The sequence below is a fragment of the Aethalodelphis obliquidens genome, unplaced genomic scaffold (assembly GCF_003676395.1).
Source record: "Aethalodelphis obliquidens isolate GAN/ISIS:26980383/991018 unplaced genomic scaffold, ASM367639v1 scaffold8, whole genome shotgun sequence".
Taxonomy (NCBI): domain Eukaryota; kingdom Metazoa; phylum Chordata; class Mammalia; order Artiodactyla; family Delphinidae; genus Aethalodelphis; species Aethalodelphis obliquidens.
This window is the reverse complement of record NW_020837952.1, coordinates 27,401,961-27,429,547: the sequence shown is the minus strand read 5'-3', so window position 1 is coordinate 27,429,547 and position 27,587 is coordinate 27,401,961. Positions and strand designations below refer to the sequence as shown.

Sequence of the window (27,587 nt, the reverse complement as noted above, 5' to 3'; positions counted from 1 at the left end):
TATATTAAAAAGTAGAATAAAATAAGTGGCATAAATATTTGTTGGCAACATATAATTTCAATGCAATTGAAATTCTAAAGTCCACTGGAGGGTTAAAGGAAATGTTTCTGAAAGACCTTGAGAAACGACTACTTTGTCTTGCCATTCTGCATGTCCTACTCTGTTAAAACCTACCCGTTCCCATGATTTAAACACCATTCCTCTACAACCAATGACGTTCCAAGGGTCTATCTGCAAATCCAGATGTATTCTTGGACCCAGACTTTCACTTCCAGCTACTGGCTGGGCATCTCCATGTTAATGTCCCAAGGATACATCATACTCAATATGTCCAAAACCTCCCAGTTTTCTCAGTCCCAAACCATTTTCCTTTGTTTCTACTTTAGTAAATGTTCGAAACCACTCTTCTGTGTTCTCAGGTTCAAGGTCTTGGACTCCTCCTCTGCCTTACTCTTATCCTTGAACCAAATCTGATTGTTCCCTAATAAGTTTGTTGTCCTAAGTAAGGTCCTAAACTAAACACAGCCTGGAAAACCAGTCTCCTAGTTTCCATTATGTGTATTTGCCTATCTTCTCAACAAAATGTTGCAAGGGTTACCTTCCTTCATATTTTTTCTTAAGAAGCATTAGTGCTCTCCATTCCTTACATACAGTATATAAACTAAATTTCTTGGCTCAATTTTAAGCAATTGGCCCCTGCCTATATATCTGGCCATTTCTCTTCTTTATCTGCACCAAATGCACTAGCCATCCTGGAACCTTCCTTACACGCTCCTGCCTTTGCTTATGTCAACCCAATCTACCTCGCATGCCCTCCTCCCTATTATATCACCTGATGAAGAAGTTCTATTCATCTTTCAAATGTCACCCTGTCGGGCTTCCCTGGTGGCACAGTGGTTGAGAGTCCGCCTGCCGATGCAGGTGACACGGGTTCGTGCCCCGGTCCGGGAAGATCCCACATGCCGCGGAGCGGCTGGGCCCGTGAGCCATGGCCGCTGAGCCTGCGCGTCCGGAGCCTGTGCTCCGCAATGGGAGAGGCCACAACAGTGAGAGGCCCACGTACCGCAAAAAAAAAAAAAAAAAAAAAAAGTCACCCTGTCAAGTGCTTTCCCTGACACCTCCCTGATAAAACAGCACTCCCACTCTTTCTATCACCCTTATCCTGCTTTATTTTTCTTCATAACACATCACAGATTGTATAGTTCTTTGTTTACTTCCTGTGTCTAGCCATAGAATGTAAACTTCTAAAAGATAGATATATATTTGGGTGCTCAGTAATCTTTGTTGCATTAATGGAATTTAATCCTTCAGACACCATCCAATCTCATCTTTTCTTCAAGAAAGCAAGAAGTAGGGTTGCCTTCTTAGGGCAAGGATCACAGACTATCTTACCTTATCTGTGTTGATATATATTGCAATCCCACTATGCTGAAGGGGCTGTGGTTTACTCATATTTTTATCTCTTTTAGCACCTAATGAACACTCAATAATGCATACTGAATTGAGCTAAATTCAACGTGAATAGAAATCTCCGAACAATTAAATCCTTCTCCAATCTATAGAAATAGATTATCTTCAGGATGGTACATTACAAGGAAAATGAGGATGATTAAAACATCAAACAATCTTCAGTTTGGGCATCTAGGAATCCCACAAAGAACTCCTTGACCCAGAGAAAACCTGGAATAGCTAGGTTTCTTCCTTATCTGGAACCACCACTTTTCAGATTTAATGCCCTGTATATTACTTTTACTTTATTTCTACTACACTAGCTGAGTCAGCTTTGAGTTGATGACAAGCTCTTCTTCGGCCCTCTCATAAGGATCCCCCTCCAGGCCACAGTGAGTTTCAGTGATTTAAAGTCTTGAGGTGACAGAAAAGTTATTATAAGATTCCTTCAGGCTTTTAAGGAGCTAAATTGATTTTCTTTATTTGGTTAGGTTATACTATGTTTTCAGGGTCAGTGGTTTCATCTCATGCTGATACTTTTATATTAGATTATAACTTGCTGAGTCCCCTTTTATTTTACAGCCAAACGTTCATTTGGACTCTATGTGCATAATGCAGGATTGCAAAAAGTGAAGGGTAAGAATTGCATCCAGCAGATCCTTTGGACTGCTTATACAAACATATCTTAGAGTCTGCAATATAAGAAATATTTATTTTTCAGATGACCAGAGTTCTTAAAATAATCATAGGGCTTTGATTTTACAACAACACAAATATCTTCATGTATATGCATTAATTTATTTATGCACTCAACAAAAATTTGAATACCAACTACATATAAAACACGATGGTAGACCAAAATGTAATAAAACATGGTCTCTGTACTCCGAGAAAATATATCCCTCTACCAAATGTTCTCTTTTTCACAAGCAAGTGAATTTTATATAAAACGTCTTAAGTCTTAATTTTCCTTTATTTACATCTAAACTAACATAATCACTAGTTTAAGAGTGTTAGCAGGTAATTTTTCAGAATTCTGATGCTACAGAGGTCCGATATCAATAAAGAGGCCAATGCCCTATAGGATTCAAGTGACTGTAAAAGTCCCTTTGCCTGCTAACATTCTATGATTCAATGAATATTGAACTCCTTAATGAAGATTAATAGGAAGATGATATCACAAGTCTTTATGAATTTATATGAAAAAACAGTATTATTTAGAGATACTAGGCAAAAGTGGTATTTGTTTGGTATCTGACACATTCAGGATTATTGACACTTTTGACTTTGTTTTGTGAAAGCACCTTCCAGGGTAAAAGACTTAAAAAACCCCTGAGCGTCTTCAGTGCTGCAAATCAAATAGTTCAATCCCCTGGATAAATTCCCTGTTGTTCAGACTGTCTAGGCCAATTCTCAAAGTTGCATTTTTAACGATAAATTGAATTCCTCTAAATCAAAAGTCAGTTTTCATACTGTATGAAGGTTATGCCTCAAGTTAAAAAATAAAAATATTTCATTTAAAATATATTTTATAAAATTTTATTAAACCAACTGATATTCAATCAAATATATATTAATTTTAACAGCTTACTAAAGCAATTGAATATTGCTGATAATTGTGAAGATTCTGAAAGAAATAAGGACAAAGCATTTGATATTAAACATAATGAATATTTTTATATATTTAGACACAATATGTCTTTAAGATATAAAGTACTTTCAGTCAGTAGTCAAATATTCGCAGTGCAAAACAATCTGCCACTATAATTATCCCTAAGATAGTGCATACCTTTGGCAACCCCGTTGTTCCAGATGTGTAAAGAATATACAGCGGATGTTCGGAAAGGACAGGAACACAATCATGTGACTGTGCTTTTGCCATCTCTTCATCCCAATCAAGGTCACGACCTGGCGCCAAAGGAACCGGCTCCTACAAAGCAAAAATATAGGAATATGCACTGAACAAAGGAGATTAAATCAGGAGAACACTGGAGAGTAGCTAAATCTACATTAGTCTGAGCATCTGACTGAAATCCAGGCCTATAGAGCACTAAATATCAGATTTATGACTCAGTACTTCAGGGTCACGAGTTAAGATAAATGTCCATAACAAAATCCAACAGTTTGATGTTGGCTTCAACTAAACTTACAACAGAAAATGTTTTATTCAAACCTAGAGATATCCTTAAGAAATTCAATATGATGCAGGCATGATTTCATCAACAGTCAGAGCTTAACTAACAGAGGTTCATGCTTCTATAAATGCATGTACACTAACACCTTTATAAGCTAACTTCTATTTTCTTTTTGACCTGAAACACACACTTTATTTTTCTTAATCGGGGTATAGTTGCTTTACAATGTTGTGTTAGTTTCTGCTGTACAAAGAAGTGACTCAGCTATATGTATATATATATATCCCCTCCCTCTTGGACCTCCCTCCAATCCATCCCCCCGTCCCACCCATCTAGGTCACCACAGGGCACCAAGCTGAGCTCCCTGCACTATACAGCAGGTTCTCACTAGCTATCTGTTTTATACATGTTAGTGTATATATGTCATTCCCAATCTCCCAATTCATCTCACTCCCCCTTCCCCCGCCCCGTGTCCACATGTCCATTCTCTACCCCTGTGTCTCTATTCCTGCCCTGCAAATAGGTTCATCTGGACCATTTTTCTAGATTGCACATATATGTGTTGATATACAATATTTTTCTCTTTCTGACTTACTCTGTATGACAGACTTTAGGTCCATCCATGCACCCCAATATTCACTGAAGCACTATTTACAATAGCCAGGACATGGAAGCAACCTAAATGCCCATTGACAGATGAATGGATAAAGAAGATGTGGTACATATATACAATGGAATATTACTCAGACATAAAAAGGAAAGAAATTGGGTCATTTGTAGAGACGTGGATGGACCTAACTTCTATTTTTCACAACCTATTTCTTTTACTTTGGAACTACTGTCTTCACAATGAAATCTCAACTAACCCACTAAAATTTCTCTTTATACAGGGCCATTTAAGAGTAATACTGCAGCCATTTTTCCAAATGAGAGAATATTAAATAACTTTCAGGGGTGGAGGAGTAATCTACTTCTGCTTTTTCAAGAACAAAAATCAGTTTTGAAGTTAATGAGAGTATGAGACATACACAAAAAGCTATCCAAGTTTTCCTCCATCTACGTTATTGACTAATATGGTAGAAATGTTTGTTTTCTTTTATATTCCTAGAACCAAGCTCTAGTGTTATAAACTTTATAATAATAGAGCCATGAATTAGACAGACAAATCTTAAGTTAGACCTCTTTAAAAACGGTGCCAATGAAATATGCCAGATAGATGAAGAAAAAGGAAGTGGCTTATGGAAAAATTACTCTAGTGGGGAGTTATAGCTATTTAATTCTAGTTATGATCCAGTACATATCTAGTTATTTTATGAAATGTTGACTAAGCTCAAGATGACACATCAGGAAGTTTACAGTTGGCGAACTTGTTAGTAGGCACAAGGCAAGACTTGTGAAAGTAAGTTCCTCAGTGAAAGTAAGTTCACCACCACTAATACTGTAGTATGAATATTACTGTAATGCCATATGCCATAAAAACTGTATAATTATTCACTCATTAGTGTGTAGGCTGGGCTACCATGAAGCAATCATATTGCTGCTTCTTCTTTATCAATGCATGAATCATTATACCTAAATATTTCTTTTTCACATTATCTTTTCTGTGAATTTCTTTTTCACATTATCTTTTCATTTTTGATGTTTAGTGTTGTAATACGTAGAACATCTACAGTGTTTTGTATCATATAAGCCAATATTGATGCAGGTACTGATAGACAATTCATCTTGTAAACAGACGACATAAACTTGTGGTATGAGTAAATATAGTTATAAATCTACTTTCTCTTCCTTATGATTTTTTTAATAACATTTTCTTTTCTCTAGCTTACTCTATTGTAAGAGAATATAGTATATAATACATATAACGTGCTAATCAACTGGTTATGTTATTGGTAAGGCTTCCAGTCAACAATAGGCTATTAGGTAAGTTTATGGGGGAGTCAAAAGTTATAAGCAGATTTTCAACTGCCCAGTGGGCCAGTGTCCCTAACCCCCGCATTGGGTCAACTGTATTATTATTATAGTTATAATGTAAATTAATAAAGGACACCACAATAGACTACACATTCATTCTAATTCATTAATATGACAGATACTCCTATGTTCCAATCTTTTTGTTTTAAGCTCGTTTTTTATAATGACAGAAAATATCATTCTTTTTTGCCAAAAATAGTGGCATTCCTGAAGTATTGTATATTCAACAGTTTATAGATCAAGTGTTCCTTTCAAATGGTCAAAAAGAGGCATCCTTAGCACATCACCATAAGCAAGGACCAAATTCAATATTCAGATTACCATATTTGGACGATTATAAATGAGAACTTTATGTGGCTTGTGTTGTCCTATTCTCAGAGCTTCTTCTAGAAGTGGTATGTATTCTACCTTCCTTCCAGGTTCCATGCCAAACGATGCTGTAACAACGACCTTGGGCTACAATGAAAAATAAGTAAATAAATACGTGAGAAAGCTTAACCATCCTGATTAAGGTAACCATAATATTTCAGATGCAGGCTGACAATTTAACATTTCTTAAGAAACGTTTGAATGATTCTGTTCTCTATTAAATAAAAGGCCTGAAAACCAATAAGCTATTTTTAAATGTTATAGCCCTAACCACTTCCACATAAATCTCACTTACCTGTTCAGAATTCCACACTTAATGATGCTTCTGGCTAATAAACATGAGCTTTTAAAAAATACTTTCGAAAGAATTCATTAAATCAGGTAGATGTAAATTTGCCATGAACCAGTGAAACGGAAGCCTAGGGCCCCCTCACTTGCAGAGGCCTGCATAACAGCTGGTTGTTGCTGAAGTTGTAGCATTTCTTAGCGGGGGAAGACCCAGCCTGACTGCTATTAGGAAGCATTTCTAAGGTTTTTTATGTAAGCATCTCTGCTTGAACACCTAGAGAGAACTCAGAAGGAAGAGACCTGAGTCTCCAATAATTATTTTATGATTCTTTTCTCATTCCAAATACATACTCTTTTTCACCAAATTTTATATTGTCATTTTGTCATATTTTTCTTAAAAGGGCCCTCATTTAAGTTTCAAGCCCCACAAAACCTGAACATGCCCCCGTCATTAAGACACACTTGGCACTCTTCTTTACCTGACAACTTGCTAGTCATTCTTCAAGATATGCACAGGTGTAGCTAAAAGGCTTAGGATCAATCTTCCTTCCCTGGTAGATTCTGAGCAGGCCTCAGATATCCAACTATAGTCAAAGTGTTCCTTTGTCCCCACCTCTGCACAGGAAGCTCTCCCAGGCCAAATTTGGACCCTGTTACCTCCCTGTCTCCTCTGCCTGTTACAATGCTTGCCATACCATAAGCTCTCAACAAATATTTGTGGCACTGAACCAAAATTCTCGTTAATCTGCAAAACAAACATATCTTTATTCTTTTAAGTACACTGTTTCTTCACGAAGAAATCCAAAGCAAAGGAAACAGATAATAAATTACTCAGGAGAAAGATAATCAGTCCAACATAGTGCACCTATTCCTGAATTTTGATTTCTGGTTACAATACATTTCATCTAGGGAAGGTTTATATAATGTCAAATATATGCATATATAGCACTTTCTGGTTTTTAATGTCATTTAATATTCATGGAGCTGAGGCTCAGTGCAGTTGCATAGCTTGCTCCAGGTTAGAAGTGTTAGAATCAGAAAGAGGGCCAGTACTGACTGATTTCAGAATCTTCCTCTTTCCACTATTTCAAGCTGCCTTTTAAAAGGAAAGAAATGAAAGAGTAAATCTTGTATCCTTTTTTAAAGGTCAGACATTTGAATATAATTCACATTTTAATATCTGAAATATGTACAAAAATAACTCCAGATAACATTCCCTAAGATTAGAATTTTAAATTCTGAATAAATGAAAGTAAGTTATACATCAAATTAAAAACATATATAGAATATATCAAAAGTTGAATAATTTAATAATTATTGATAATTTATATTAATAATTTATAAATAATTTATATTTATAATATTAATATTATAAATAATTATTGAATAATTTAAAGTCAAAATTAGATTCTTCCTCTAGAAAACAATCCCTTTCACATTTCTATTAAGAGCCTTTTATTGGAGGTTTTATTCCATCTCAAGTGGACTACATTCTTCCCATCTTCATCTGTTAAAATAAAACTTTTTCTTCGGCCTAATTAGTTGAAAATTACGACATCAAAATCATCCCTGGTTTCAATTATCATCCAAATATCTACGGTATGTATCTCTACCTCCATCTCCTCGCCATTAATTTGACTTGCTCAATGGTCCCGCCCATAAGAATATGCACTTACTGCCTAAACTCCTTAACAAGTTTGGGGGTGGGGGAGGTGTCTATGTGTGTGTGTCTTATGGATGAAAACTCCTCCAGTGATACAGCATGAGTTTTATAAATTCTTATTATATATATAGATATAGATATAGATATAAATTTTCCCACATCGTATAAAATCTTTTAAAAAAGAAACAATATATCTCATACCTTTCCCCAAATGGTGTTTAAGATTTCTGTAGCTGAAAAGCCAGAGTCTATAGCTTCCTCAGGGAAGTCTCCAACCGCCCACTGATTTGCAGATCAGTGACTGATATTTCCCCCTAGATTTCCCTTCATAAGCACTAACTCAACATGTTTTTAAAAAGATAGAGAAAAGAGAATCCAGCCAGTTAGTGTGCAAACCAGCTTCCTAGTTCTAATAACTGATCTATTACCTGATGAAGTCAGATATGTAAAACCTCACCTCATGCCTAGTACTCTGGGGACCCTCAATATATATTAGTTCCCTTTTTTTTGTTAAGAATGTTTCTCATCCTGGCCTTATAAAACTCCATAAAGGTCAGTCATCTCCTACTCCCATAATGACCTTCCTTCTTTAATCTTCCCACTGCTGTTCTTCTCCTGCACATTGCCCACTAGCCACTGATTCACAAAGAGACCACCTACCAAAGGTTCTCGTTCTATCCTCTCTCCCACTCACATCATATTGCAAGACTTACCTCCTCTTAACATTGCTTAAAACATGACAGTCACCTGCTCAAAAATTTGACCGGTCAGCGTCTACAGGATGCAATTCAGACAATAACTGCCTTTTCAAGCTCACCTTCTCTCCCTCTCCAATCACATTGGTCTATTTGCTGTCCTTTAAATGAATTTTTACCCTTTCCTGCCTCCCATGCTAGACTCTTATTCTTTTTCTAGCCTTTTGGATCCCACTGTCATTCTCTTCAACTAGCTGAATCTTAGCCAAGATGTAACTCAAATCTCACCTCCTTCAGGAAGCTGCCTTCAGCCACCCCAACTAAAAGATACCATTCCTGCCTCTAAATCAGGGATCTGCAAACTATGATTCAGAGCCAAACTCTGCCCAAATTACATTCTGTAAAGTGTTGTTGGAACACTGCTTTGCCCTTAGTTCCTGCAGTGTCTAAGGCTGTTTTTGTGCTACAACAGCACAGCTGAGTAGTTGCAACAGAAACCATGTAACCCGAAATGCCTAAAATATTTACTATCTGGTAACTTACAGAAAAAAGTTTGCTGATTCCTGCTCTAAATTCATAGAATCATAACAGCTAACCTGTTTTTTATAAATGAGTATTATATGCCAGGCACTGTGTTAGTGCTTTAAACTCAGTTATCTCAACGATATTTCACAACAGCCTTTCAAGTTTGTGATCTTAGTACCCCACCTAAACGTGTTACTTCACCTGTCCCTAACACACCCTCTTAACCACTGTGCTATACCACCATTCCTGGAAATATATAGATTATAAAACTAGTCATGTGTCCCATCCATTTGATAAGTATCATTTCTTAGCCAGTTCCAAGGACAGTACCAGGCATAGCGTGGAAGCTTAATAAATACATGTGGAATGAGTAAATTAGTTATTATTTTTCTTAAATGTCTTACACAAATATATGACAAGTTAACTTGAAAGGCTTGCACCTTATATGTTATATTCTTCACAGTATCTAGAAAGATGTCTACCACATAGGACTGACTCGAAAATAAAATTTTGGTTAATAGTGTATGCCAAATAAAAAGTAAACTTTACCTCAGTTGATAGGAGGATCTGATAAGTACAGATCACTCTTCGATGGTTCCTCCACAGATAAATACAGCTGTACTATATGCAGCTACAACGTGATTCCTCCAAATAAAGCACTTACCTTTGCATGATCAATGCGACTGCTGAGTTCTCTGGATGCAAATCCCCCAAATATGAGACTATGGATGGCTCCTATCCTAGCACACGCCAGCATGGTGTATATCGCCTGGGGGATCATGGGCATGTAGATAACCACGGTGTCACCCTTCTTGACATCATGCTTGACCAAAACACCAGCCAGCTTAGAGACCTATAACAACATCATCAGATCAGCAACGTGTTCTCTGTGGTAATTCACTGAACTTCTCAGTTACGACAGTAATGCAAGAAGATGATCACTGCACCCCCCACGCCCCCACCTGTAGTGGATTATAGAAGTCTGAGAAATACATATTTGATGATGGTGGTAAGAGTTTAGATGGTGACAATAATAACAGACATCTGGATTATAATAACTGACTACAAACCAACTTACTATTATTATCCCATATGAATTTCATGGCTTAAATTTGCTTAATTACTCATTCAACAACATTTTTACTAAGAAACTATCATGCGCCAGACATTGTGTTTAGGGTTGGGAACACAACACTGAAAAACAAAGACAAAGACTTGTCCCTGTGGAGTTTTTATGCTAAAGGGAGAATCTGTCAAGTGAGCAGAAAAATAAAATAATTACAAATTTAGTTATATGTTGGGTTAACTGTTGAAGGAAACGGTTAAGATCAAAAGCCTACACATGATAAAATTTGTTGCAAGAAACCTTTTCATGGGCAATTACAACAAGCTGTGGGAAGTATGCCAGATCTAAGTGAGGATCTAAGAAGTTCAACATTCTTTTATTTAAAAAATATATATTGAGTTCCTATACATCACACACCCTGTTTTCCGATACATCAGTAAACAAACAAGACAAAGATCTCTATCAGAGTACTTATGTTTTAGCAGAGGATATGCAATAAATGTAATAATTATGTATTATGTTAAAAGGTATTGAGTGCTATTTGATGGGGGAATAGAGCAAAATAGAGGGGATTGGGAGTGCAGGGGATGTAATTCTCAATGGGACGATCAGAATAGTCCCAAAAGGGATTCCCTGGTGGTCCAGTGGTTAAGACTCCACAATGACGTCCACTGCAGGGGGCATGGATTCAATCCCTGGTTGGGGAACTAAGATCCCGCATGCCGCAGCACAGCCACCCCCCCAAAAAAGATAGACCTAAGAAAGTGACATTTTAGCAATGACACATAAGAGGTTGAGACTAAGTGGATATCTGTGAGCATACTATTTCAGGCAGAAAGGGCACCAGTACAGTGACGTAAGGGGGATCATAGGTGATGTGACTGAGGAACGTAGAGGAGACCAGGGGAGCTGAAACAGAAAGAGCAAGTGAGAAAGTGGTCATAGATCAGGTCAGAGAGCTAAAGGGTCAGTAGGGATCCACCGGGCAAATGGAAGGACTATGGCTTGGCTTTGAATGTGACTGTTCAAGCTGGTAAACAGAGGAGGCCTGAGAGAAGGAATTAGGCCACACTGCTATTTGAGGTTCCTTTCCTTTCACTCTGCCTCTCCTACTTTTTGAACAAGTTCAAAGGATTCTGAATCCTGATCATTCTTCCTTTTTCTCTCTATTCCCTTCCTCTGTGCAGATGGGGAAAGATGTGGTCAAGGTTAAGGGCTCTGGGGAAAGACAGACAGTAACAAACAACTCTCTCAGTGTTTTATCCTGCCCTATATTGCAAACTCTAATTTAGTGCAATTTTTGAAGAGCCCCAAGTTGCCCAGTAGAAAGTTACAAGAAAGATAAATCAAAGTAATATCAATCGTGAACTTAAATTCTATTATATGGAGCTCAAGAACCAAGACAAACACTGAACGTCATATCCAAATATCTCAGTGTAAACCCTGCAGAAAGTGGCCATGCTCTGGGATCGCATTACTGGGTATCCTGTTTAAGGTACAGCACTGGGAGAGACCAACGAGAAGAGTTTGTCCTATTTACAGCTATAGCCTTGGCATCTTAAATAGTGCTGAATAAAAAGAATCTTCAACCAAAACCCAATCTAGCAATGATTCAGTAACTTTATAATCCTGTCTTACTTCACAACGTTGCTGGAAGATGTCCAAAATTTTTCTGTCCTCTGAAAGAAATGAAATCAATAAATTCAAGACTTTCTTTAAAAGAAGGATCTCACAATGGCTAAATGTAGCCCCAAGATGTATTTAAGGTGGGGTCATGTCACACCTAAAAGAAAAAGAAATGAGCCAACATATTAAACTTAGAAGGTTTCATATGCAAATTCAGATTTCCAGGTTCTCTTGAAAAACTGGAAGGTCTAGCCACAGTGGGTCTGTGTTCTTGAATGACAACAATCAACTGAACCCCATGATCAGCTGCTGGGTTTGCCATGAAGTTGCTTTTCCCTAGGGCTATTTATAACAGAGCTTGCATTTTTCTTTCCTTCTGGGTTTCAAATATATTCTTCTACATCCTGTTTATTTTGTCATGTGCTTACACCATAGTTCCATAACCATAGAGATGTGATATATACAGATAATTGATTTTTCTCTCATCCATGTCTCCCACTTATATTATCTGCCTGGTTCCTGCAGGCATCTGAGCCGTTAACCACTGCCTTGAAGACAATCTTCAGTCAAATTAAGCTGTACTGTGTCTATATCACCAATAGACGGTGCCCATTTGGCCTTGCTAACCTCCCTTCTTGGAGCTACTCCTCAATGTTTAGATACGATACTAACCACACCAAAGTTGCTCTGAAGACGAAAGTTTTATATGAGCAATAGAGAAAAATATCTTTTTTAGTAGTTTCTGGTGCTAAATGTCACTCCAGTAAAATTTTCCATTGTTACTTCTAAATTTTAAAATATATATATTTATTTTTATAAATATGAAAATGAATGGGTAAATATGTTTCAGGTAAGACTTCTAACAAATAAGCTAATGAAAAATGAAATTTTAGCTCATAGCAAAAGATGGGATTGATTTAATATGAAAATATTTGAGAATGTTTCATTAAAAAATATTCCTCATTAATATTATATCTAGTGTTGGGACTTCCCTGGTGGTGCAGAGGTTAAAAATCCGCCTGCCAATGCAGGGACATGGGTTCAAGCCCTGGTCCGGGAAGATTCCACATGCCGCGGAGCAACTAAGCCTGTGCACCACAACTACTGAGATTGCGCTCTAGAGCCCACGAGCCACAACTACTGAGCCCACATGCCACAACTACTGAAGCCCGTGCGCCTAGACCCTGTGCTCCGCAACAATAGAAGCCACTGCAATGAGAAGCCCACACACCACAACAAAGAGTAGCCCCTGCTCGCCGCAACTAGAGAAAGCCCGCATGCAGCAACAAAGACCCAATGCAGCCAAAAATAAAAATTAATAAATTTATTAAAAAAATATATTATACCTCACGTTGGTTAATTTGGAAACCCCAGAACAGAATACTTAATAGTCTTACGCAGATGCAAAAGTAATCATTTTGAAGATAAGTGTAAGCAACAGCGAGCAATTAGAGGAAATATCTAGAAATCTCAGTCACCTAAGAGTTCATAATCACTCAAATAAAGTTCTATGAAACCAACACAAAGGACAATCTGATTATTGCTATTTCAGGGTTCACCTTGTTTTCATTGGCTTTTTGATGGAAAATTATCAAACGGTAGATATTATTTTTATTCAACGTTATATTCTTATTCTACCATAGGTGTCTGAGTGTAGATTTATAATTTTTATTATTATCCAAAAGGAAAAAATTTTAACATGTATTTCATATAACCTACAGTTTTTCAACTGAAGAAAAAATTAAATCATGTGCCACTCACCCAATCCATATTAATCTTTGCACCTTCTTAAAACTATTTTAATTTATCAACTATTTAATAGTCTTACACAGGCACAAATCACTAAAATTGGTTTTCTTTCTGACATCAAGCGCAATACATAACCCATACAATCATGGTCAGGCCATGATACTCCTCTAACATGAGGATAACTGAGCTGGGGACGAAGCCTGAAGAAATGAAACAAATGTATATATACATATTCATTTAGAACAACAGTGTTTGCTTTTTCCCACTAGTTATTTATTACATGAACTAATTATTATTTTGGTACTAATTTAAAGTTATTTTAATATCTAAGTATCCTGCCATTGATTCAAGTTATATAGTATCTGCTATGTGTCCTATACTGAGGTCAAGTCGGCAGGTGCAAAAATGAGGAAGATATGTTCCTTAAGGCAAAGAAATTCACAGTCCAGGAAAAAATATCATACATAAATAGTAATGATAAAATAAGAAAATGCAACAAATATTTATGTAATATAAAATGGTATACACATATATTTGGTTTATATATAACACACATATATTTGGTTTAGATGCAAATAAAAACTTTAAATTTTAGAATGGTAAAATAAAAACATGTAAGCATAAATAATGAAAAAAACTTCAGTAAAATTTTTATGTACTCATTCTGGAAAATCTTCATTCCAAAGCAGTCTGTGAAGAAAGACAAATACCATATGATGTCACTTATATGTGGAATCTACAATATGGCATAAATGAACCTATCTATGAAACGGAAACAGACTCACAGACAAAGAAAACAGACCATGGGGGGAGGCGGGGGAGGGATGGATGGGGAGTTTGGGACTAGCAGATACAAACTATTATATATAGGATGTTTAAACAACAAGGTCCTATCGTATAGCACAGGGAACTATATTCAATATCCTGTAATAAACCATATTGGAAAAAAAGCGGTCTGCGACTTAGTAGAATTTCATGACCAAAAGTCCATGACACAAAAATAAACATTAGTCAAAACTGATCAAAGACTATGTTCTATAGAGTAAATTAGCACTTGCTTCACAAACTGCCAGTGTGTCCATCTAAAGAAAATCAGGTTTGTATGACAAAGACAGCGTTGGTGTCCAAATCACAGTAAAAACAACAATCAGAGGCAACCTCAGGGCCATGTTAAAGAAAATTACATGGAAGAGAAGACAAGAGAAAGCATGCTTTTCAGCGGCGATGATATTACTCTGCAAACCCTGGTCGAATCAATATCAGAAAATGTAACTACTTTAAAAATCAATTATAATATCTGAGGAAACAGTTTACTAAAATTGGGGATGAATGATCTGTTCTTCAGAATATATAGAATTGCCCACAGAAAGAGATAATCACCTAAAATACCTGCATTTTACTTTTAAACATATAAGTTAATCACACATTTTGTACATACACAGACATCATACACACGTTTTTGGTTTTTCTTGTACACACAGAGAGAGCCACCGAAAAGGTAAAACTTTATCTCTAATGAATTGTTTCTTCTTTTGGCCATGCAGCAGCCATGCATCCAGGTAAATAAATACCTGTGAAAAGAATCAGTTATACTAAAACTGCTTAAGATCTGAAATAATACTAAAACCATCTTTTTGAAAGGAAATCTTTCAGGAATGCAAAATATTTTCATCGAACATAAGAAGCTTCCAGAAATGTAACTTTTTAAGACAGTGACTATTTATTGGAGATGAAATTGAGAGAATTCTCATTTAAATATGATGCTGTATTAAGTCCATTCAATTGTGAGATACTCCTTTCAATAGCAGGAAAGTGGAGGTGATGTGATGTTATTAAAAGAAGAGAAATCTTTCCTCAAAAGATAAAAGTATACCATTTATATTCAAGAGTAAAATGTATTATTACTATCTAAAACAGAATTATGTTTCATATTTTAAAACAGAATTCTATTTAAAAAAAGTATAAAGTAGTATCTAATTTTCAAAACAGTTATCTGACAGTGAGCTAGAAAACATTTACTAACACATTTCCTTTCAAATAATTTTCTCCAAATGAAGGAATAAATATCATTACACAGAATAATCATTTTTCTCATTCCCATTTTCTTCACAAGTGGGTTTCAATCAATATTTCATCATCTTAACACTGTACATTTGCAAGCAGAATGAACTGGAGGATTGTTTAATCCATTTAGTTCAGGCTCAAATTAACCACAATTTCAATAATCTGTGAGCTTTCAAGACTAATGTGATTTCAGACTATATTTCACAGAAAATTAGTTCAATCCTACATTTCTCTATGCATATGTGCTCATAGACTTGATAAGGAATATGTTCTTCCGTTTCTTTAACATTCATATGTTGTGATTTACAAGTACATCATCAAAATTTATCACATCTTATAAAGGACACTTTGTTCATTTTAATATAGTACCTCTATGTAACATTCAGGCCATTGTTGACAGAGAAAATAATCTTACATCAAGGAGAAGTCCAAGGTCTAAAAGAACAGAAAATGTAATTGATGCCCACCATTTATTCATGACATGACTACAGAATGTGTAATAAAAAGGAAAGGAATTATATAGAAAAGAAATAATTAATTATTGCCTCCACTTTTTCCCATTTTAACATCTTTCCATTCTAGGCGTTAATGGTCGAGTAATAATGACTTCCTCCTGATTTTACTCACTTGATAGTTTCTGCCAAAGTTCCTAATCCTCATGGAATTTGCTATTTGGATCAGGAATTTGCCTGAGAAAGTAAAGGCAGTTCAGAATGGATAGAGCAAGAACTCAGGGTGAAAAGGTTGTGCGATGGCCTGGAAAGGTATAGTGTCGTATACTGTATCTTTTAGAGCCTTGTTAAGCTCTGTTAAGTTTAGATTTATCCTAAGTTCAATGTGTAATAATTCAAAAGTGTTAAATCCTCTGTACAAGTAGGCATTTTCCTTATTCTTGCAATGCAATGATTATTGCAAGATCTAGGGTTGTGACACTGGGGATAAAAATAAATAATACGATTTGAGAAATACTTCATGTAGACTGTACAGGGACTGATGATTGATGGATGCAGGGAATAATGGGAGGAAGGGAAGAAATGGGCCCAGATTTTTGGTTTTAGCAACTGGTTGGAAAGTGATGTTGTTCACAAAGTTGGTTCCTGGGTTTGAATCAATGTTCCCTGTTAAGCTTGAGGCATGGAGATGGGAAGGTCAAAAGTTTAAAATGGCCTTTGGAGGGCAGAAGACAAAACTTATTAAGGGAATGCTAAAGGAGAAAAAAATACAGCACTGAAGCCCCAGTGGATACCAGGGACCATGAATTTGTAGTAAACCCGTATTTTTAGTGAGTTAATTTTCCTCCAACAGGATTCAACATATTAAGAGACAGGAATGAAGATAACAAAGGACTGGGTTGATCCAAAATGTAAACTAGATAGCTAGTGGGAAGCAGCCGCATAGCACAGGGAGATCAGCTCGGTGCTTTGTGTCCACCTAGAGGGGTGGGGTAGGGAGGGTGGGAGGGAGATGCAAGAGGGAGGGGATATGGGGACATATGTATATGTATAGCTGATTGACTTTGTTATACAGCAGCAACTAACACAACAATTTAAAGCAATTATACTCCAATAAAGATGTTTAAAAAAAAAAGGAAACACAGTAGGCAAAATAAAAACAAATTTTTTAAAATAAAGAATTGGGTTGATCCAGGTCTGGAGTTCCACCACAGAGGTGAGGTAGAACAACAACAGGTAAGACAGGTGAGCATATTAGCAAGAGAGCTGTGTTGTTAAAGAAGCTAACCAGGATAGCTGAGAGATAGAAACAGAAGAACTTAGGTAGTGACTACACACAGTCAGAACCATTTAAAACTACGATATTCAAATGATATTGTGTCTAAAAATGCAGACTGTCTGAAAATGTGGTTTTGCTGCATTGTATACCAGAGGTTTAAAACAGACGCTCTGAAAATTATAAGACCCAATTTACATATGATCTTGACCCTTTCCCCACCTTCCATCCACCAAAAAAGCCAAACTCTAGGGTTGCCTCATGCATCTGTTTCCAGCTGATCCTTGCAAAGTCCTCCTTTTGTCCTTGGGACATCTACGACATCCCCCTTTCCCTCCACTGTTCACCCCATCCCTCAGCTTATCCCATCTCAGGTAAATCTCCTTCTCACAGATCCCTCCATTTACTACATCAACCTCTGTAGCTCTTTAAAATGCTCAGAAAGCCCTCTCAAAACTAACTCACTGGTCTCTATCTATCTCTACACTTTCCTCTAATTGAACCTGCTTTTCTCTAGCACCAATATTTCCAATAATTTTTCATTTGTATTCATTTTATTTCCCTCCCTTAATCCCTTGAATTATGAATATTGCAAGAATATTGACTTTATTATTTGTCACTGCTAATGCACTGTATTTCAGCTATATTATGTGTTAAGCAGTTTGGTAGCTACACTGGAACCCAAGCACCACTCAGAAAAGTACCATTCAGAGATATATGGAGAAATATCATACAAATTCCAATTAAAGAGTTCTCAAATGAATTTTTAAAGCATAGCTGAAGTCAAAGTTGATTACTTTCTGTATGTTTCCTAGAGCATTTCTAAAGAAAATATTCCAAGTCCTGAAGCAAGTTTTATTACATTTTTAAAAATATAACCCACCTGGACTGAAATGAAACAAATTTCAACTACTAGAGAAGTCATTTTTCACAATTTTACACTCACAGATCTTTACATAGACATTATAAAAAAATCTAACAAAGTGTGGTTAAAATATACATTTTTCCAAATTTATGTTTAAAAAGGTACAGAATCTACTGTGTTTTATTAATAAAGAACATTCAATTCAATACAAATTTACGTAAGTCATCTAGATATGGCTATATTCTTCAATGAACATAAAAGCCATGATAATAATTATTGCTCTACATATTTGTATATATAGTAATAAGCATGCAAAATGTAAAACAAAGTTAATATTTTAAAACAGTTACAGTGTGGCTGCTATAAGCACCACATTAAAAGGCTAATGGAGAATACCTTTTTAAGTAGCAGTAAGTGAATTAAAACCAGATTCCTTTCTCTTGGTCTAATAAATTGTTTAATGTTGTGTTTCTCAACCTGGGAGATATTCTCTGTGGAGATATTTTCACAGTTGTCCATGAGTCTTCTATGAGAATTTTTTAATTTTGTGTTTAACTTTTGATGACAATTTTTAAAAATAAGGCAAAGCATATTCTGGATTATATGAGCACTCATGCAATTTCACTGTATTTATTTGTATTTGTTTTTTATAATCTCATGTATATTAATTAAAAGCCAAATGATATCACAGTTTTTTATAATAAAATTGTATAATAAAAGGCTTTATGAAAGTTCAAGTACTACTATGTGACAAGAGAATTAAGGCATCATAGGGAATGTGTTGCCAAATTCAAAGGACCCAGGGCCACAGCACTCAAACCATAAGCACCTTGCAATCAGTCATTCCATTCTAGCTCAATATCATTCACTATATGAAATTAATATTGTCAATTTGAGATTGACTGACTTTGTACATTTGTTTTTATCCTGCTTATAAATCAGACATGGCTTTATATATGTATTGAGCTATAAATAAAGGATATTAAAACCTAGTTTTAATTGCACATTAAAAATAATTAAGTCAATACAAAAAGTATGTAAGAACGTTTTTTCTTTATGAACTGTTCGTATGTCTCAATTTTGAGAGGGGGAAAATGGTTTCTTTGATTTTTCTTCTCATAAAGAAAGACAAATATAAAAGAAGCAAGAGATGTCAACAGGAACCTTGAATCATTTAGAACAATTCTGCACTGATTATTTAATCAAAACTGTAATTGAACAAACACCCCCAGAATTTTTACAAACAGTACATAAAACAGCACAACTAGTCTGGGTACACCAACCACACTTCCCAGAATTTGCCTGTGTTCCTGTTAACCTTTAATGGTTTTGTTGGTCAACACATCCTAAAAGTCAATCAACATATATAAATGGCTCAATTTATATTGAGAAGTTGCTAAATATCCCAGGAGTGGTACAAGGACATGAGATCATTCCAATAGCTGGGTCTGTTCTCAACAGCATTAAGATCAAAAGGAGGCGCACATATCTTTAAAAAATGAAAAATTCACAAATATAATGCATACCCTAGTAACTAATAAACAAAGCAACACAGATCATCACACATGCCAAGAATATATCATAAATATCCATAAATAGATCAAACTTCCCATAAAAACTACATATGATAACGCTAACATAATTCAGCTTTATAACAGAAACAAAATGATCTTAAATCAAGTACGGTATGAGAAAATGAACAATCAATTTCCCCAAGAGCTCCAATCTTCACAATAATTCTGCCGAATGCAATATGCTTTGATTTACTAACACTTATTTAACTAGTACAAATGGCAAAAATATTAGCATAAAACTGTCAAATGAATTAATAATGTTAACAGCATCACTTCCCATGTGTAGATATTTATTGATTTTGAAAAGTCTTATATGAAAATATTTCACTTCATATACTTGAAATATGATTCTATCCTCATATCTTTATTTGCATCACTAAGACAGTGTCTTCAATTTATGTTAATTAGCTTTATCCTCTGCTTGCTATGAAAATTATGTCAGGTCAAATAATTTCATAGTTTCATACATTTATTACTAAAGGTCAGAAACTGAAAGTTGATGACGTACCCAGCTGTCCTAAAGTTGGTGACTATACAACAGGTACAGGTGCTTGTCAACAGAAAACGAATAATTGTTACCAATTCCTTGCACTTCCACCCGTAGGAACATATTTTTTTCTTTTTCTCCTCTGCCCCTTCTTGACTTTAGTAACTGTCTGACTCCTTCCTTTATTCTTCAACAATCTTTCTATTTGGTTTCCCATTTAATTCATCTTGAGGGCCTAATTTAAGCCAGCAAAGACAACCATTTTTTGTCTTCACAGTGCACACCTTCATCATTAACTATGTCAGGTCCAACTCTTGGATAAATCTGCTGCAGACCAGGGACACCTATAGGGAGGCCACCCGTGTATGGGGCACATATTTCTATCTTTCTTTCATGACTCACTTAATGCATCACTTCCACGCCAAAGGCTTCTCTCAGCTACTGGGGCCAGACTGGTCCCTTTTTCCCCTGTGCTAAAAATGTTATTGTTATATTACACACAGTTGCTTTTGTGTTTTTCTCACCAGGCAAACTAAGAACTTGAGGGCAGGAACCATTCATCTTTCTGAGCCCACTGCCTAATACAATTAGCATTCTATATGCTGAGGAAAACATCACTGAAGATGTTTTCCTTCTCTACCTCCAGCACACCACCTATGAGACTTTATTTTCAGCTATTATTTACCTCCCTGAAAAATTTTTTATCAAATAAAATGTCAATTATAACATTAACAAGTTACAATTATTTACATATAAAATCTGGTATTTGCCTATGGGATGAAAAGTATTTGTGGTAAAAAAAAAAAAAAAAAAAAAAAAACTCCTAATTGCCCATCAAAATCCATCCAGCTACACTACATTTTCCAGCCTTCCTAGAAGCTTATCACCAAATAGGATGTACAGGAAGGTCATTTATGACATTTCTGGTTATGGGTTTAAAACACAGCATGTCTGATCCTCTACATCCTCTTCCACCATCCCGAGAGTTGGGACACATATGCCTTTGCCTCAGCTTCAATGATGCAGATGAAAACAAGGAACTAGGGGATGAAGGTACAGTAAGATTTAATCTGGGTCATGCCAAACTGAACCTCATCATCTGACAAGAAATGCATTTAAAAAATTTTAAGTCACTATATTATTTGGCACATTTGTTTTAGCAGCTTAACCTTTAACCTAAAATTTTAAAGCTTTTGTTTAACATTATCTCAATTATTAGGCAAGTTTTTAATGATGGTAATTATCCAAATAGTTTTTTGTGTAATATAACCGAAAGAGGGACTTCCCTGGTGGCACAGTAGTTAAGAATCTGCCTGCCAATGCAGGGGACACGGGTTCGATCCCTGGTCCAGGAAGATCCCACATGTGGCAGAGCAACTAAGCCCATGTGCTGCAACTACTAAGCCTGTATGCTGCAACTACTGAAGCCCGCATGCCTAAAGCTCGTGCTCTGCAACAAGAGAAGCCTGCGCACCACAATGAGGAGTAGCCCCCGCTCGCCGCAACTAGAGAAAGCTCATGTGCAGCAACGAAGACCCAACACTGCCAAAAATAAATAAAATTTTTTAAAAAAGTACTCTCATTAAATAAAAAAATTATATATATATAACAGAAAGAAAGAAAACTAAAGTGCTTCTAACTAATAGTCTTCTTTTCCTAGGATTCTGCTTGAAAACTATACAGAAACTTTCCCTTGGGGCATTACACAAAAACACCTCAAAAGATGGAGAGCCGCAGGGCATCTATAGGTGGCTGCCCTATAATAGACTTAATGAGACTTTTTGCAAACCCATTAGATGAAGCCAGAGATCCAAGATAAGATACATATGTGGAACAGCTTCCAGAATCCCATGGCACAAACCATATCCTATCCTTTAACTGCCCACATGCAAGCACATGTTGCTATTGTTAAGGGGATTTAAGCCCAAGTGGTGTCCATTCATTTCTTTCCTGGATCATTTGTCATCTCCTGGTTTCCAATCTTGCCCACTATGTTCTCTGCTTCTTCAGAGATGCCAAAGTGATCCCTTTAACAATATGGAGCTTCCTGTCATACTCAGAATAAAATATAGTCTTTACCGTGGCCTGCGAGGTCCTACATGCCCTGACTCCTAGATACTCCCCCATCCTCACTTTCAACCACTCTCCTGTCATCACCAGCCTTCTGGCTCTCCAAGTCTATTCTTACTTCAAGTCTTTGCCTGATATAATTTCCTCCAAATGTTCACATGGTTTCTCCCAGCCTTTAGTTGAGTCTATGTCACTGGGGCATCTCCTCAATGATACGCAGTTTTCTCTGACCAATCTATATAAAAGGGCAGCCCAAGTTACTCTCTAGCCTTATACTTTTCTTCCCTTATATCGTGCTATCTTTTCACTTATATTGTATTATCTTTTTATTCATAACGTATCTCCCCAATTAGAATGCAATTTTCCTGTAGATAAAGACTTATCTTTCACTACTGTAATACACGGTGTCCACAGAAGTGCCAAAAATATATTAGGTTTTCTAAAAGTATGTTTTGAATAAATAAATAAATTTGGCTCCATCACCATTCCAATCCAAGAAAATAAATTCAAAGCAGACTGCCTACTGATTTTATTGAGTTTACTTTCAAAAAGGTCAGAGTTTAACCACCCTGAAGATAAGACAACTCATCTAATAAGAACCTACTAATGAATGATAAATAAATTCATTAAGCAAATGTAAGAATAAAAACGACTACAGACCAGACTTCCAGGTTTCCAAAATGGCCAAGTAAGGTAAATGTTTTAAGCAGAGCTTTGGATGCAGAAAGATATAAACCTTCACAGCTAGGCAATGTATTAAAATAAAGAAGATTTTCATCCTATTAAAAAATTAAAATTTCCCAATGTAAAAAAGAATTACGGTGTGGAAGAGACAAGTGATATTATTGGAAATAATCATTTCTCTTAGACAAGAATTAAAGTTTTTTTTTTTACTTTTTGAATGAAAGTAGAACTATTGAATGTTGTATTCATGAACTTAATAACTTCTCTACTTAATAAAATAAAAGCCACAGAGAACCAGGAACAGGTAATCAAAGTGGAGCACAATGCCTCCGTCTTTCCTAACAGTCCTTCCTTTAGTACTTTAGAGAAGAAAAGCCTGGGGAATCAGAAGCTGTCAGCAGGTGAGAGAAACAGGCCTTTTAAGTACTCTGATGTCAGGCTAAACTGAAACCAATGAACCAGTACAAATCTCAAAAGGGTCTAAGAGTCTAGACTCAATATTAGAAAATCAAGATGAGTTAGCAGAACGGCTTCTAAGCAAAATGTGTGTGTATACTTATCATATACACTCATTGATTAACAAGAAAACAACAGAAACTGCGAATAGAAATAACCATTATTTAACTCTTCCAATTTTATGTTTCTAAAGTTTTTCTTTGATGCTTGGTCATGTGTCAAATTCAACATACTGATACAAATAATATATTTATAATGTATAAATAAGTTTCCTTAACAGTATAGCAATTAAGATTAACCAGTATCTTAATATTAACCTAAGTCTTAATAAAATGAGACTATGGCAATATGCCCAAATCACAGAATTAAGTTTTTAAACATAGACTAAACTTTATCTAAAAGCTGAAAATGCAAACCTAAAATAAAACAGAATATGACAGGTTATCAGGAAATTTCTGTTATCTCAGAATAAAACACAACCTCAGATGAAAAACAAGGTCATTTGGTAACAGAGTGCCTTAACTCCTCAGCCCCAGCATGAGCTCTGTCTCTGTACACTTCATTCTGAAAATACACAGTTCCCACTTACAGACCAATGAAATATATCCAACAGTATATTTGCAGCATTATTTCCTTCTGTTCTGTATTCAGTTGCCCAGTATTTGAACTCCCTTATTAGATTGGAATTCCCCTCGTATGAATTCTAGAGAGAGGCAGGGCCCCATTCCTACTAAGAAATAAAAAGACAACAAGACAGTTCCTCCCAACTGCCTAGGACTTTGGGCATGTAACCTAAATTTGGCCAACTAGATGTAGCTACTCTGTCAATCTAGAAGTCAGGTCAGCAAGTCTACTTACTAGACAATTTGTGGATTCTTAATTTTTCACTGCTGCCCCTTCTGCCTTGGGGTGTGCCATTTTTCTGAGCCTAGTTCTTAAGTCCTCACTTTTCATAAATTCCTCTTATGTTCAAATCAGCTGAAGGTAGAATTTGTTGCTGCAGCCAGGCTGATACCCAGCCTGTGCAAAACCACCTTTTCTCTCTTTATTGTTTGTAGCAACTCAGGATTGGGGCAGTAATTGTTTTGTTTCAGTTGCCTTTCTTGAAATCTCTTAGAAAACTAAACACAAATATTGCTGATGCAAAAGGATATTATTTCAGAGAGCCAGGGGGAGTTGACTGAATACTCTAAAAATTGCATGAAAGTTCTAAATGAGGCTTAAAAAAAAAAAAAAAAAAGGCAAAGTAAGAGAATGTGATTCAAAAAGCTTCCATTAAAAAAGCAAAGGCTGGGCTTCCCTGGTGGCGCCGTGGTTGAGAGTCCGCCTGCCGATGCGGGGGACGCGGGTTCGTGCCCCGGTCTGCGAGGATCCCACATGCCGCGGAGCAGCTGGGCCCATGAGCCGTGGACGCTGGGCCTGTACGTCCGGAGCCTGTGCTCCGCAATGGGAAAGGCCACAACAGTGAGAGGCCCGCGTACCGCAAAAAAAAAAGCAAAGGCCTCCAAAACCTAGCATGACAGACTCTGCTCAACCGGAAGTTCTCAACTAGTGGTGATTGTGCCACTCCAGGGACATTTCAGCAATGTTTGTAGACATTTTTGGTTATCACAACTGGGGAAGGGGTGCATCTAACAGGGAGACCAGGAATGCTGCTAAAAATCCTACAGTGTACATAACAGCTCCCCACAATAAAGAATTATCTGGCCTAAAATGTCAATAGTGTCAAGGCTGAGAAACCCTGCCCTCCACTCTACCTCCCTTCAAATCATAAATAAATAAATGCCCTCCCCCAGAAGCTAGAATAACTCTCCCACAATTCATAATACCCAAATACTTTTATAGTTACTTATGCAATCCCATTTCTACCCCAATATTAAAAGAAAAAAAAATCTCATAACTTATCTGTCAATATCATGATCCATCTGAGAACTACCCAAATGGGAAAAAACTAAAGAAAGAGCAAATAAGGGAAAGTAATGAGTATGTGCAAAGAGCTTTAAAGGGCCAGGAAGCCTGAGGGAGTGGCAGGAAATATGGGTTGAAAAACGGTTGCATTCATGGCCAAGAATGTTGGGAAATGAAGCTTGGAGGGATGATGTGATCAGACTCCAAAGTGTCTTGTACATCACAGAAGTCCCGATTTTGCTCTCTGAATAATGATAATTTTTAAAGAAAAGATTTTTAAGTGGGGTAGAGAAATATGTTGTTTCTTAGGAAGAAAATCCTAGTGTCACTTTAGGTGACAGTCTGACAGGAGCAGAGCCTGGTAGTAGGGAAGTTAGTAGGTTAGGAGACTACTTCAATAGTACAAGAGCTGAAGAGAACAGCTGAGCAAAGGTGATGGCAATGTGGATGGAAAACGAAGGCCAGAGAGATTAGAAGCATGTTCTTAGAGATTTGTTAACCTCTTCCTTTAAAATAAGTATCTTCCCATACTGTAAAGTATAATTAAGGAATAAAAATACTTTAAATGCATTAACACACCTCTATTTCCAGTGTGCACCAAAAGTACAGTAACATGTCAATGAATTAAAGTTATGCAATGAGAATGTATGCTATTTAAATAATTTCTGTATGATTTCCAAATAACATGTACAGAAAGTTTATAATATTACCTGCTCCAGGACTTCTTTATAGGTAATAGTGGCTTTAGTATTTGTAACAGGACTGTCATAAATGATAGCAATCTTATCTCCTTTACCATTTTCAATATGACGATCGATGGCATTGTAACAAATGTTAAGCATCCCTTCCACAAACCTGAAAAATAATTGGAAAGTAAAAGTGAATGACTTCAAAATATATAGTTACTTAACTAGGTTTCTATAGTCCTAGTTTGGCAGAGCTGCCCTTAAAAGTGTTTCCCCATGCATGTTATGTCAGGTAATGATGGCTGTAAACTATTTAAGATGGTACAGAAGTGACACTTTTAATAAATATGTATTTATTTTCATGTGCACAAGAAGAAAATATACCTCGCACTTCAAGGCGACAATTTTGTGGATTTTATTGCTTAGGATGAAACTAGAGTACACAGCTCCAAAATAATCTACTTTACATGGATGAAATGAATTGTATATAAGTGCAGCACAGATGCATTAAGCTGAGAGGGCAAATAGATGCATGACTGAAGTTTGGGTACCTGCTGTAAAAAGACAGACTTACTGGAAAAATCAATTCTTCTTTGAAAGATATATATATATATATATGTGTGTGTGTGTGTGTGTGTGTGTGTGTGTGTGTGCATATATATACACACACACATATTTGTTTGTTTCAATTAAATGCAATACCCCCAATTTCACAAATAGGTTAGTTCTTTTCTGCATGTGTGAAATGCTTCATAATCTGAATAAACATTCAAAATGCACATAAAACGTTAATAGCTTTTTAAAAACTTTTCAATTCACCACTCTTTATCTCAATTGCTGAGCGCGTTCCTTTGAAAATAAAGACATAATGTAGATAGATGGAGAAAATTTTTAAGAAAATATAGCTCATTTTCCTGAGCATGGAATTTGCCACTTTTTTAGAAGGAGAGTATTAGATACAAAATACAAGTATAGTAATGGTCCATTTGTTCCAATGTCAGACTAGCAAATATTATAAAAATGCAAAATAGCAGGAGGAAAATATTGAAGCAACAAGAAAAAGTCCCATTAAATAGCTGAGTATCACTGTCAGGTCTTCACTCAAAGAGCCCTGTGTGAAATGAAGCAGGGAATTAAGAATGCCTATAGATACAGTGGCAGCAATAAGAAATAACAGATACAGAAGGCAGTAGGAGGAGGAATCATTTAATCAGCATCAAATGACCCTGTATACATCAGTAATGGTGAATATGATGACCTTACAGTACAGCACAATGAGTAATTAATACAATGATTCTGAATTGCCAAGTGTAATAGATTTGATGTTTGCTCAAAAACATTGTCTCTTCTCCTCACCCTTACTTCTATTAAAAATATTTTGTCTCTTCCTCTTGCCTCCATCTTCATCAGTGGAGAGAACTTCCCTTGACTTTGGGGTCATCCATGTGATGTCAGCTCTGGCTAATAAGCAGTCATGAAGCATGCACTTGCTTGAAAGCGCCTGACACGACGGCTTGCTCTCCTGC

General features: G+C 36.2%; 1 protein-coding gene across 4 annotated transcripts in view; it reads right to left on the bottom strand.

The window, feature by feature from the left end:
- The window catches only part of ACSS3 (acyl-CoA synthetase short chain family member 3), a 143,569-nt gene that overhangs the window by 83,937 nt on the left and 32,045 nt on the right, over positions 1-27,587 (bottom strand). For all 4 annotated transcript variants that reach the window (XR_003432917.1, XM_027107102.1, XM_027107101.1 and 1 more), the window contains exons 2-5: positions 26,086-26,230; positions 9,763-9,951; positions 5,880-6,014; positions 3,239-3,379 (exon numbers count right to left, since the gene is read on the bottom strand). Coding sequence is in view for 3 of the 4 variants with exons in the window: in XM_027107102.1 (XP_026962903.1) it covers positions 3,239-3,379; positions 5,880-6,014; positions 9,763-9,951; positions 26,086-26,230 (610 nt within the window). In the remaining variant the exon portion in view is untranslated. The remainder of the gene's footprint in view (positions 1-3,238; positions 3,380-5,879; positions 6,015-9,762; positions 9,952-26,085; positions 26,231-27,587) is intronic.